This window comes from Euprymna scolopes, chromosome 9 (assembly GCF_053919585.1).
Source record: "Euprymna scolopes isolate OS-2025 chromosome 9, ASM5391958v1, whole genome shotgun sequence".
NCBI classification, from domain to species: Eukaryota; Metazoa; Mollusca; class Cephalopoda; order Sepiida; family Sepiolidae; genus Euprymna; species Euprymna scolopes.
In genome coordinates this window covers 141605513-141620882 of record NC_136490.1, presented here as the reverse complement: position 1 = coordinate 141620882, position 15370 = coordinate 141605513, and the positions used below count along the sequence as shown (strand labels likewise).

The 15370-nt window shown below is 27.0% G+C and overlaps 1 protein-coding gene across 1 annotated transcript in view; it reads right to left on the bottom strand.

The window, feature by feature from the left end:
* Positions 1-1652: 1652 nt before the first annotated feature.
* LOC145284668 (uncharacterized) overlaps positions 1653-15370 on the bottom strand; it is a 51260-nt gene continuing 37542 nt past the window's right edge. Inside the window, exon 2 of the mRNA XM_080133567.1 lies at positions 1653-2589. Coding sequence (XP_079989693.1) covers positions 1653-2570 — 918 coding nt within the window. The 5' untranslated portion in view covers positions 2571-2589. The remainder of the gene's footprint in view (positions 2590-15370) is intronic.

Genomic DNA, 15370 nt, shown 5'->3' with positions numbered 1-15370 from the left:
GTGTTCCAAACTAATGACACACTCTCGCTGTAAATTAAAAAAAAATAGTTATGTCCATAATTTATTTCTAACTCAAAGAGATTTTATATAAGCTATATTATCGCATTTGTTTACCGGAGTGAACTGGACACATCTTTGCTCTCTCTGCCACACCCAACACCGCCGTCGCTGCGGAAGATTGCTGACTTCTTAATCCAGTTCTGACGCTGTTCAAAACACAACAAACTTTTTTTGACACGCTAAATTATTAATTCCCTCTTTCCTGTTTTCTTTTCTTCTTTCCCCCTCCCTATCACTTGCTCTGTCTTATATTTATAACTTTACAAAATTTCAACTTAATTTATATATTTTTGTTCCTTTTTTATTTTTTCTCTAGTGTCTCTTCCCCTATACGATTTTCTTCTTTTTCCCCATCCCCTCTCTATCCCTCACTTCCACTCTCCTAGATTTTAATACTCATACGTAAAACAATATCTTTCCTATTTATTCTAACTTGTATCATCTGATGATATGGGCGGATAACCTTTATCCCATTTATTAAAACAACTTGTAATCAAGTTAATACGCTCGAGGTTGAAATAAAACACACACACACACACACACACACACACACACACACACACACACACACACACACACACACACACACACACATATATATATATTAGCAATTATCAGGCCATTGCCCGGTCGTAAAATATTTGAATTTATGCAGATTTTGTATTTGTCATTATAGAGTTAATTCTCTATCACTTATTATATTGTACCCAACATATAGTAGTAATTTCAAAAATAAAATAAATATTACTTGGGTGCCATTCGCTAGAATCGAAATCAAAACATTGCTCTCCATCCTCATTCGTTACTCCATGAGCCACGTCTATACGCATAGAAAAATTATTTTAAAAATGTTGTTAAACCTATAAAAGTATATTTGCGTATGCGTATTAGTGAACTTTAAGTCGACTTACGTCTGCAAAGTTTCATTTTTTTTATTTTGACCTCTTAGCAGCTATTTTTACCGGCTAAAAACCAAATCGAATTTATTCCACAGATCCAAATCTACATATATCAAGTTTCAAATCTGTAGACCAAAAATTGACAAAGGAGTTTAATAGTGACCGTTCCTTATATAGACAGACATGGTCACTTATGGTAAGTTATAAAAATATGTATTTCAATTAAGCTACACAAAACCTTCCATATTTCATTCATGTAGGGAATCATCAGGCAAAAAATGCGGAAATTTCTGTGTAGCTTAATTGCCATTTATATTTTCATAAATTATTACCTAGCTCTACTTACGTATTGAGCACTGTTGAAGTAAATAATGAAAATTGGTACATAAACTAGTATATCCCATTGTAACATCTTATATGAATACACGAGGCAATAATAATAATAATAATAATAATAATAATAATAATAATAATAATAATGATAATAATAATAATATATAAAGTTATCTGGCTTGATTTTCAAATTAAATAAGATGTAATATGGCATATCAAACTTATCTTGTACCTTGCCAATTTTCATTTGTTATTGTTGTACCATGTTATTGGTGTTACAGTTAGTAACAATATTAAGAAAAGTATTAAAAAAAACGAAAAGGAAATCAAAACAACTCCAATTGTTTGATAATTTATTAATCACAGTCGTTCATATTCAGTCCTACAATGTCTGGCCAAGCAGCATTCTAGGAATTTGCTATTAAACAACAATATTATAGGTGGGATCATCAGACCAAACCATTCCGTAAATGCAAGTATGTTTAAAATATAATATTCCGAGTCCTGCGCGGGTTCGTAGTAAAGGCGGTTCATCATTTTGGGTATGAAGCGAAAGATAATGAAAAATAAATTCACTTCAATCAGCGGGAAAACAAAGCTAATATAATATGCGACAGCGGTCGAGGGATTATTCCGATTTTTGCAAAACATTACAAGCATAATAACGCAAAGGATTATGCTGGTGATTCCAATAAAAATGGACATGTTGCCCAAATCTACTGTTGCGGGAAATGAGTTTAGCTGAAATATACTGATTAATTCGAATTCCATCATGCTGCCGACAGAAATATAGTTATAGACAAAGTCGAACAACCAGACGCACGTGAGTTCGCACGTAACGATGACCCGATAACGGACGTTCAAGTACAGACCAGGATTTTTTATGAGCAGGATCAGGTCCAGAGAAACCAGAAGCACGGTAAGCTGAAGGCTATCGAAGGTGGTTTGTGTGAAAAGCTGGAAAAACCCGATGGTACTGACGGGGGCATTCGGATGAATGATGAAGTAGTTCTTCACCGGAAAGAATAAGATCGTTAGGACTAGGGAAGGAAGGCCCAGTGCCCAGAAGATGTCGATGGAGGTTCGCCAGAAAAGTTTCCGGTTAAGGCAGGAGACGACAATGCAAAAACAATGCAGGAAAATGGTAAAGGCCGTAACCACGGCCGGCAGCTCACTGCAATTTAGGAAGTCGTAGACCTCACGATCGGTCGGTGTCTTGCCCTCTTGAGTCGGCTGGTCACACGTGATTAGCTTATTAGAAGCGTTTGATAGTGTCATGGTGATGGAACACAGTTGTCTGAAATGTGAAAAAGTTTAAATTCATGATAAAGAGAAGTTATATAAAAGAAAATATTATGTCACAACGCAATCATTTATATATATATATATATACATATATATATATATATATATATATATATATATATATATACCGTTTATAAATGTATGCTTTTGCAGAATTTACTTATCTCCCTTTTCTTTTATCATTTTCTTTCTCCAAATCTATTTTGAGTCTAAAAATTTCCAATAGTTTTTAGGAACATACATTTGTCTCTGTGGAGTTGTTTAACGGTGTATGTGTGTGTGTGTGTGTGTGTGTGTGTGTGTGTTCATGTGTGTGTGTGTTCATGTGTGTGAGGTGTTATGTATATATATATATATATATATATATATATATATAACAAAAATGGCTGCTTAAATAGATATGCAATGTAAATTCTTCTATAGAATTTTTTCCGACTTTACATGGTCACGTTTATATACTTCTAAGTAAAATTCCGTAATCTTGATTTTCTGAAAAACATTCAATATTGACATATAAATAATTAATTGTTTATGCGTAACGAAGCAGGTCTATAAAATGTGCAGAAGTTTTGATAAATTGAAAGAAAGAAATTGATAAGATAAATATAAAACATTTGAAATTGGAATGGAGATATTTGGATATCTATTTATATATTCTCTTTTGATATATTTAACAAATATAAAGCTTATTAAACTAAAAGGAACGGTATACACAAAGGTTGAAATAGAATTGAACAAAATGCATTTTCTCTCACACACACACACACACACATATGTATCTATCTATATATATAAAAAAGTGAAAGTATCTGTGTATCTGTGTGTCTATGTGTCTGTGTACATTTCCCTACGCAATAACTCTGTCAATTTTTAGTCTACAGACTCGAAATTTAATATACAGGTTACTGAGATTTGGGAAAATCGATGTGATCGGTTTTGGGCCAGAAATTTGGCGATTAAGGGGTCAAAGTTCAACGATTTGACCTTTGAGAACTCTACCAAACTCTTCCGACAATTTTGAGTCTACGCACTTGAAATTTTAGATATAGGTTCCTTGGACATGGATCTAACTTAATAACTTGATTTGAGCCCAAAACAATAAATTTTAAGAGATCATAATAGAGGTCAAAGTTAAAAAAAAAATTGACCTCTTCGGTCTCTTCCAAATTACTCAGACACTTTCTGGTCTAAGTATTTGAAATTTTACGTAAAGGATATTCAGAAATAGGGTAAGCTTTTTCATCAGTTTGGATCGAAAATCTTTAGTTACCTATATATAAATGTATGTATGTATGTCTGTTTGCATGTCTGCCTTAAACTTTCAATAGAGGCGACGGATTTTACCAAGATCTATATCGTTTTAAAGTTCGATCTTTCATACGACAAATATCGAAAAATTGGCTAAAAACATTAATATCTTCCCCTTCAACTAGGCACTTTTCTACAGGGGGCGTCACTTTTGTCGCCGATATTTTTAAAAGTTATCCTCCCCTTTAGATTGTCTAGCGTTAATTTTAAAAAAATGTCGCTTCCGGTTTGGGAATGGTCGTAACAGCATAAACGTTAGGTTTTACCCCGTTCTTTTCCTCCTTTGCGGTACGGGTTCGAGTCTGCATTCCTACTGCCACTTTTTTTTATTTTTGCTCAACATACTCATCCAAACACCCGGGCAACGCCGGGCGCCCATGCTAGTATATATATATATATATATATATATATATATATATATATATATATATATATATATATATATATATATATATAAAAGAGCTGTTGTTATTTTTAATTAAGCTATAAGCAATTTGAAACGCAGCTTATTTGTATTTAATTTTCGCTTCCTAAGCGGTAAAGAGGTTATTCTTATTTTATTTTGCGTTTTACGGGAGGTATTTTCTATTTATTGATTTTTTTGTTTGTATTTATTAAATATTTAAATATTTATTTTATTTAAATATTTTTAAAATATTTCTATGTACATTAAATTTATCCATATACGCGTGTTTCTGGATATCTACCGTCATCAGCATGACTACACTTTTCGGCAAGCAATCGAACTCACGACACACTCGACAGTTTAGAGTATATATATATATATATATATATATATATATATATATATATATATATATATATATATATATATAGTCTGTTTATTGTAGAAACATTATTAGTTACATATGTGCATACACGTTTCAATGGAATCCCAATTCAAGGATAACACCTCATCAGGCTAAAAAAAAGAATCGATATTCAAACGAGAGTCCAAATTACATTAGTTTTATAAAATATTTGGGTAATAGAAAGTGGGGCGTATACTTTGTGAATGTGAGTAGTTGGGGCTTTTGAAGGAGGTGTGGTGAAGAAAGGAAGTAGAGATTAGGGAGAAGGGTGAAGTCCGATTTCGTCTGGTTAATTGTAGCAGTAGAGAGGTGTTGGTATTTTTTTTTTAACCTGGCGGTTATTTATTGACCTAACTTTCGCTTTGATTTGAAGTAATAGTATACTCTTATCGTCGTTTCTTCCCTATTTTAAGTTTTTATGGTTGGTTTTTGTTTCTAGTGGTAACTTCATTTTCTCACTCTAATTCCTTCCTTCACCACACGTCCCTTCAAAAACTCCTACTGCTCACATTCACAGAGTATACACTCCACTTTCTTTGAGAACATTAACCACACCCAAATACCTTATAAAACTAATGTAACTTTGATTCCCGTTTCAGTATTGATTCTTTTTGGTCCGATGAGGTGCTATCCTTGAATTGGGGTTCCACTGAAAGATTTCATTTGTCTGTTTTTATTATTCTTTAAACAGAAATCATTAAATTTTTACGATGTGACCCAGCGTCGATTAACACCTAAAAAAATGAACATCTACTGCCCCACTCTAAATTCCACAATGTACACTTTTTTCTTTTTACACGTAAATGTCATCGATTACAAACTTAATTTTTTAATTCAAAAAAGGTAATTTTTTACGACGTGACCCAGAGTCGTTTAACGCCTTAAAAAATGAAGATCTAATTTTTTTTTTTGGCTTAATATGTTTAAACAGACTTTTTAAATAATATGAAAGAAGAAATATTGAAAAAAAAATTAACATTTTATAGTGGGGGATCACTTTTCTAAATAAATTTAATGTAAAATGAGCACCCACTCTTTAGCCACCAAGCATTCAATGAGACATGTAATCTAGCATTTTTTCCAGTTTTGGTGACTGAGGGGAGGGGGGGGGCAAAAATGACAATTACAATTTTTTTTTTGTTTTTTTGATGCGGGAGGAATTACATTTGAAACATAAAATAACGATAAATTTAATTAAGTTTTATGAGACCATTCTGTACTTTCACCTAAGAATTTCATAAACAAAACAACCCCAAAAATATTACAAATTCCATTTGGGGAGGAGGTTACATTAGAAACACAAAATGATGAAAAATTTCATTTAATCGATTTTGGAATTCATTTTTGGTAGATCTTCATTTTTCGTAGGGGTTAAACGACGTTGGTTCACGTCGTAAAAAAATTACTACAGAATCTTTGACTTCTTCGAATTCAAACTTTCCAAAAAAAAAAAAAAAAAAGCAAATCGAAAAGCCTCGTTTATAAACGTTATTTTTTTAGGTTCATTAATCGTGAGTTTTCTTAGGACAGTCACCATCCCAAGTTATCTTTTTTCTTTTCGTTCGCGTTCCAGGTTCGAGCCCACCTACTTGGTTATTTTTATTTTATTTTTATTTTTTTTTTCTGCGATCGCACGCGAATTCACTGCTATTTTTTTTAGGGGGGAGTTTTTTTCCAGTGCTCAATATCCAGAGAATAGTTTCTTCTTTTTATATCCCTTCTGCCGAAATATCTGGTGGAGAGGGTATCAAGTACTTTTTTGGGGGGGGGGCGATTACATTTACATGTTTTTATCCGTTCTTTAATTTTGAAATTATTGTGGGGGTATCCACGTTGGCCATGATGAAAATGATTAGTATAGCAGGTGTGTTCCAAAGGGACTTCATGTCAACCCAGGCAACGCCGGGTACCCGTGCTAGTATGTATATATATTTAAATATGTATATATATATTTATATATATATTTTCAGAATGTGAAAGTCAAATAGTTAAAAATTAGTATATATATATGCCTATATGTATTATTATTCATCGACTACTGTTCTCATCTTGAGTGTGATTTTCACAACGTTTTGGTCCATATAAGCTGAGACCTTCTTCAGGTGTATCTTGTCGAAGTCGGGAATGTTTCTGTCGAACTCGGAATTTCGAGTGGAGCGCTTTATTAACTTCACGTCAGCCATGATTGGATGAAAATGATTAGTATAGCAGGTTTGTTCCAAGGTACTTCGCAAATGTATTTTCCGGTCGCCCACACTGAGGATTGAACCTTGAACCTTCAGGAGAATATCACTTTTACAACTGATTTTTCTCAGTACTCTAAACACTGCGCCATGGATCATTGAGGACAATTGTAGTACGAATTTTAGGAGCCTTAAACCTATTTTTATTTCTAGTTGTATAAAACGACTGAAAGACACAGCACATATGCTGGAGAATAACCAACTGCTAAGTAGACCTAATATAGAATTCAATACGATATGGGAACCAGTAATTATAAACAATAGATAATATATACAAGTAATAAGTAAAAATATTAATATATACAAGTAATAAGTAAAAATATTAATATATATATATAAGTAATAAGTAAAAATATTAATATATACAAGTAATAAGTAAAAATATTAATATATATAAGTCATAAGTAAAAATATTAATATATATATAAGTAATAAGTAAAAATATTAATATATACAAGTAATAAGTAAAAATATTAATATATACAAGTAATAAGTAAAAATATTAATATATACAAGTAATAAGTAAAAATATTAATATATACAAGTAATAAGTAAAAATATTAATATATACAAGTAATAAGTAAAAATATTAATATATACAAGTAATAAGTAAAAATATTAATATATACAAGTAATAAGTAAAAATATTAATATATACAAGTAATAAGTAAAAATATTAATATATATATAAGTAATAAGTAAAAAAAATTAATATATACAAGTAATAAGTAAAAATATTAATATATATATAAGTAATAAGTAAAAATATTAATATATACAAGTAATAAGTAAAAATATTAATATATACAAGTAATAAGTAAAAATATTAATATATACAAGTAATAAGTAAAAACATTAATATATACAAGTAATAAGTAAAAATATTAATATATACAAGTAATAAGTAAAAACATTAATATATACAAGTAATAAGTAAAAATATTAATATATACAAGTAATAAGTAAAAATATTAATATATAAAAGTAATAAGTAAAAATATTAATATATACAAGTAATAAGTAAAAATATTAATATATACAAGTAATAAGTAAAAACATTAATATATACAAGTAATAAGTAAAAATATTAGTATATACAAGTAATAAGTAAAAATATTAATATATACAAGTAATAAGTAAAAATATTAATATATACAAGTAATAAAAAACATTAATATATACAAATAATAAGTAAAATATTAATATATACAAGTAATAAGTAAAAATATTAATATATACAAGTAATAAGTAAAAATATTAATATATACAAGTAATAAGTAAAAACATTAATGTATACAAGTAATAAGTAAAAATATTAGTATATACAAGTAATAAGTAAAAATATTAATATATACAAGTAATTAGTAAAAATATTAATATATACAAGTAATAAGTAAAAATATTAATATATACAAGTAATAAGTAAAAACATTAATATATACAAGTAATGAGTAAAAATATTAGTATATACGAGTAATAAGTAAAAATATTAATATATACAAGTAATAAGTAAAAATATTAATATATACAAGTAATAAGTAAAAACATTAATATATACAAGTAATAAGTAAAAATATTAATATATACAAGTAATAAGTAAAAATATTAATATATACAAGTAATAAGTAAAAATATTAATATATACAAGTAATAAGTAAAAATATTAATATATACAAGTAATAAGTAAAAATATTAATATATACAAGTAATAAGTAAAAACATTAATATATACAAGTAATAAAAAACATTAATATATACAAGTAATAAGTAAAAATATTAATATATACAAGTAATAAGTAAAAATATTAATATATACAAGTAATAAGTAAAAAAATTAATATATACAAGTAATAAGTAAAAATATTAATATATACAAGTAATAAGTAAAAATATTAATATATACAAGTAATAAGTAAAAATATTAATATATACAAGTAATAAGTAAAAATATTAATATATACAAGTAATAAGTAAAAATATTAATATATACAAGTAATAAGTAAAAATATTAATATATACAAGTAATAAGTAAAAATATTAATATATACAAGTAATGAGTAAAAATATTAATATATACAAGTAATAAGTAAAAATATTTATATATACAAGTAATAAGTAAAAATATTAATATATACAAGTAATAAGTAAAAATATTAATATATACAAGTAATAAGTAAAAAAATTAATATATACAAGTAATAAGTAAAAATATTAATATATACAAGTAATAAGTAAAAATATTAATATATACAAGTAATAAGTAAAAAAATTAATATATACAAGTAATAAGTAAAAATATTAATATATACAAGTAATAAGTAAAAATATTAATATATATATAAGTAATAAGTAAAAATATTAATATATACAAGTAATAAGTAAAAATATTAATATATATAAGTCATAAGTAAAAATATTAATATATACAAGTAATAAGTAAAAATATTAATATATATATAAGTAATAAGTAAAAATATTAATATATACAAGTAATAAGTAAAAATATTAATATATACAAGTAATAAGTAAAAATATTAATATATACAAGTAATAAGTAAAAATATTAATATATACAAGTAATAAGTAAACATATTAATATATACAAGTAATAAGTAAAAATATTAATATATACAAGTAATAAGTAAAAAAATTAATATATACAAGTAATAAGTAAAAATATTAATATATACAAGTAATAAGTAAAAATATTAATATATATATAAGTAATAAGTAAAAATATTAATATATACAAGTAATAAGTAAAAATATTAATATATATAAGTCATAAGTAAAAATATTAATATATACAAGTAATAAGTAAAAATATTAATATATATATAAGTAATAAGTAAAAATATTAATATATACAAGTAATAAGTAAAAATATTAATATATACAAGTAATAAGTAAAAATATTAATATATACAAGTAATAAGTAAAAATATTAATATATACAAGTAATAAAAAACATTAATATATACAAGTAATAAGTAAAAATATTAATATATACAAGTAATAAGTAAAAATATTAATATATACAAGTAATAAGTAAAAATATTAATATATACAAGTAATAAGTAAAAATATTAATATATATATAAGTAATAAGTAAAAATATTAATATATACAAGTAATAAGTAAAAATATTAATATATATAAGTCATAAGTAAAAATATTAATATATACAAGTAATAAGTAAAAATATTAATATATACAAGTAATAAGTAAACATATTAATATATACAAGTAATAAGTAAAAATATTAATATATACAAGTAATAAGTAAAAAAATTAATATATACAAGTAATAAGTAAAAATATTAATATATACAAGTAATAAGTAAAAATATTAATATATATATAAGTAATAAGTAAAAATATTAATATATACAAGTAATAAGTAAAAATATTAATATATACAAGTAATAAGTAAAAATATTAATATATACAAGTAATAAGTAAAAATATTAATATATACAAGTAATAAGTAAAAATATTAATATATACAAGTAATAAGTAAAAATATTAATATATACAAGTAATAAGTAAAAATATTAATATATACAAGTAATAAGTAAAAATATTAATATATACAAGTAATAAGTAAAAATATTAATATATACAAGTAATAAGTAAAAATATTAATATATACAAGTAATAAGTAAAAATATTAATATATACAAGTAATAAGTAAAAATATTAATATATACAAGTAATAAGTAAAAAAATTAATATATACAAGTAATAAGTAAAAATATTAATATATACAAGTAATAAGTAAAAATATTAATATATACAAGTAATAAGTAAAAATATTAATATATACAAGTAATAAAAAACATTAATATATACAAGTAATAAGTAAAAATATTAATATATACAAGTAATAAGTAAAAATATTAATATATACAAGTAATAAGTAAAAATATTAATATATACAAGTAATAAGTAAAAATATTAATATATACAAGTAATAAGTAAAAATATTAATATATACAAGTAATAAGTAAAAATATTAATATATACAAGTAATAAGTAAAAATATTAATATATACAAGTAATAAGTAAAAATATTAATATATACAAGTAATAAGTAAAAATATTAATATATACAAGTAATAAGTAAAAAATTAATATATACAAGTAATAAGTAAAAATATTAATATATACAAGTAATAAGTAAAAATATTAATATATACAAGTAATAAGTAAAAATATTAATATATACAAGTAATAAAAAACATTAATATATACAAGTAATAAGTAAAAATATTAATATATACAAGTAATAAGTAAAAATATTAATATATACAAGTAATAAATAAAAATATTAATATATACAAGTAATAAAAAACATTAATATATACAAGTAATGAGTAAAAATATTAATATATACAAGTAATAAGTAAAAATATTAATATATACAAGTAATAAGTAAAAATATTAATATATACAAGTAATAAGTAAAAGTATTAATATATACAAGTAATAAGTAAAAATATTAATATATACAAGTAATAAGTAAAAATATTAATATATACAAGTAATAAGTAAAAATATTAATATATACAAGTAATAAGTAAAAATATTAATATATACAAGTAATAAGTAAAAATATTAATATATACAAGTAATAAAAAACATTAATATATACAAGTAATAAGTAAAAATATTAATATATACAAGTAATAAGTAAAAATATTAATATATACAAGTAATAAGTAAAAATATTAATATATACAAGTAATAAGTAAAAATATTAATATATACAAGTAATAAGTAAAAATATTAATATATACAAGTAATAAGTAAAAATATTAATATATACAAGTAATAAGTAAAAATATTAATATATACAAGTAATAAGTAAAAATATTAATATATACAAGTAATAAGTAAAAATATTAATATATACAAGTAATAAGTAAAAATATTAATATATACAAGTAATAAGTAAAAAAATTAATATATACAAGTAATAAGTAAAAATATTAATATATACAAGTAATAAGTAAAAATATTAATATATACAAGTAATAAAAAACATTAATATATACAAGTAATAAGTATAGAGATAGATATACATTAATATACAGTAAAAATTAGTAATAAATAGTGATATTTATTACTATAAATTAAAAGAGGTTAAAGGCCCCTAAAATTCGTACTAGAATTGTTTGCAAGGACCCGTGGCGCAGTGATTAGAATACTGAGAAAAATCAATTGTAAAAAGTGATATTTTCCTGAAGGTTGAAGGTTCAATCCTCAGTTTGAGTGACCGAAATATACATTTGCGAATTACTTAGAACCTCTATCTAGTCATGGCTGATGGAACAAGAGCACGCTACCCACGTGAAGTAAATAAAGGGTTCCGCTCGAAATGCCGTCTAAATTCCCGAGCTCGACAGAAACATTCCCGAGTTCGACAAGATACAGCTGAAGAAGGTCGGAGGTTATATCGACCGAAACGTGAAAAATCACACTCAAGATGAGAACAGTAGTCCAATGAATGATAATAAAAATAACCAATCCTCACCTCAAAAATTCAGAAACGTTAAGAGGTTAAATAAAAAAAATCATCCGCGCTTGTTTTATTTTTGTTTATTTAAAAAACACAAAACAGAAAGACGGTCTATCATTTTTTTTACATAATCTCCATCCATTTTGATGCAGTTGTTCCAACGGATTACGAATACCACGTGATAAGAAAGTCACACAACCATTCATGCACCCCTTTTTTGCACTGTTTCATCAGAAGAGAATTCATGACTCTGTAATAGATTTTTGAGTGGAGCAGAGATAATAGTTGAACGAAGCGAGACCTGAACTGTATGTAGGATGCTCCAGCACCTACACACCCTTCTTGTTAATGGTTTCAATTGTTGCTTTCGAAATATGTGGGTGTGTATTGTCATGCTACAGCAAAATCTTATTTGACAGCAATCATCAGCGTTTAGTGCGAATTAATGGTTTCAGGCGCTTGGCTAACATATCACAATACCTTGCACTGTTGATTATACTTCCCTTCTTTTTTTAAAAAAATGGTTAGCATACCTTTCCTGCAGAAAGTTGACTCTTGAATTTTTTCTTTATTGGTGAGTACGGGTGTTTCCACTCCAAGCTTTGCCTTTTGGTTTTAGGACTGTAGTGATGAACCCATGATTCATCTTCAGTGACTATTCAACCCTTCTTCTCCTTCATTATTGTAGCGTTTCAGTAACATTTGGCAGATGCCCACACGTCTACACTTGTGCTCTTCTGTAAGCTGTCTAAGTACTTAGTTTGCAGAAACTTCATTGTACCCAAGGATTTCATGAATGATTTCTTAAGAAAAGCCAAAACTGATCTGCAAAGATTGTGCTATCTCATCAATGGTTTGCCAGCATCATTTGTTGAACTTGCACAGTCTTCTTTGCACTGGTGGAAGCTGATGCACATCCTACTTCTTCTGCATGTTTTACACAAGTCCGGCCAGTTTTAAACTTCGCAATTCACTCACAGACCGCTCTTTTAGATAGTGCGTTGTCTCCATATTGTGTTAAGAGTATTTTATGAATTTCTGCCCCTGGTGAGCCCTCTGACCACAAAAATCAGATCACAGCACGTTGTTCTTCTCTGGTGCATTATGCAAGTGGGACGTCCATTTTTATCAACTGAAAGTAACACGTGTTATAACTGAACGAACAAATTAGCTGATTGTGATTACGTGACACTAAAGTCGACGCGTGTTAAAAAAATCGTGAAAAAAGTAAAGCAAGAGTGCGCTACAGAGCAATGTACAGATAATTTTTCATTTACCCTCGTATATATAAATTAGGTGAATTTTTATTTTTTATTAGGTTCTACGGCATAATCACGTTGACACACCGGTTTCCATTTGATCATCAAGGTTAAGCAATGTTGAGCCTGGCCATTACTAAAATTGGTGACCATATGGGAATTCCATGTGCACTCCGCTTGTCTCGACATTGTTTCCAGTCGTCCTGGACATCTCCTTGCTACTAGACTCAAGCAGTGTCGATTCGAGAGAGGTGTGGCTGAAGATTGCGAAACCCTTGCCTCACAATTTCATACGCAGCTACCCTTACATGGAGGGGTATCCTTTGTCTTTCAAAACTGAACGGAGACATCGCATCGCATATGCTTGTATGTACAGGTTTACTTCTGGAGTAATTAAAGGTTAAACAATAATTATGATTTTTCAACACAGCTGCTAAGCATAAAGAACTTAAAAGTAGGCTATATTTTATTTAATTTAGCTTGCTGAAAAAGGAGCGGAATCCCTTCGTGCAATAAACAAATATTTTAATATTTCAATTTCTTTGGATTATTTTAACAGGTTTTAGGGGGCATAACGTAGCATGACCTCTCATTTGAAAATTAAAATCTATCAGATTAGTATTTAATATATAGTTATTAAACGCTAATTAATCAAAGTTTGAGGACTTTCTATTTCTTCTTAAGACCTAAGCATTAAATTTTAGAAACTTTCTTTTTTAAAAATTTGCATTTTCACTCCAAACAAGACACAACGCTACTTTAATGTGTGTGTGTGTGTGTGTGTGTGTGTGTGTGTGTGTGTGTGTGTGAGGGGGACTATCTGGGACATAATTTGCAGGTGTACTATATAGGGAGTTGAGCAGCGCGATGTCTGTTTACATTACACTTTATCTTCTGTGTGTCAGTATAGTCAGGGAAGTAGGAAACCGGAAGGGAATTCCAAAGTCTAGCAGTTCTAGAGAAGAAACTATTAGAGTAGAATGCTTTCTTACATCTAGGGATTTTTTACCGTGTAGGGGTGTGATTTTGCTGCTTGTCGGGTTTGTCGGGGGTATTTGCGTCGAGGGGGTACAAGGGCCTATAGTTCGTCGGAGCACCAACAACAAAAGTACTTGTAAAACAGGCAGAGGGATAGAACATTTCGTTGATGGGACAGTGGTTGAAGCCTAGCTGATAGTGAGGGGCTCTTTTTTTTAACCTTGTTTAAGAGGTAGAGACTAGTAGCAGATGCATGAGCCCAAATGTGGCAACAATACTCCATACATTGGCGAATGGTGGCCTTGTAGAGGTACAGAATACTCTCAGGTGTAAGTAACTTTCTGGCAATGTATCTGTTCCAACTCATGTTTCCCGTGAACATTAAGCTGGTGAGTTCGAACAAAGTACTTTCAGGTAATGTATCATTAGCCATGGTTATTAGTGGTTGAGAAGATTTCTTGTAATTATTAAAGGGAAGATGCTTAGTCTTGGCAACATTGAATGTTTCCATATGACAAAAACCTAATTATTGTTTACCAAAATTGGAATAAAGATTTTAGTCATAAGCTTTTAATCTCCGTGAAAGGACATGAACTTGTTCTGCTCAGAGAATATTTTTTTATTTGTAGTAACCAAGTGGTTAACAACACCA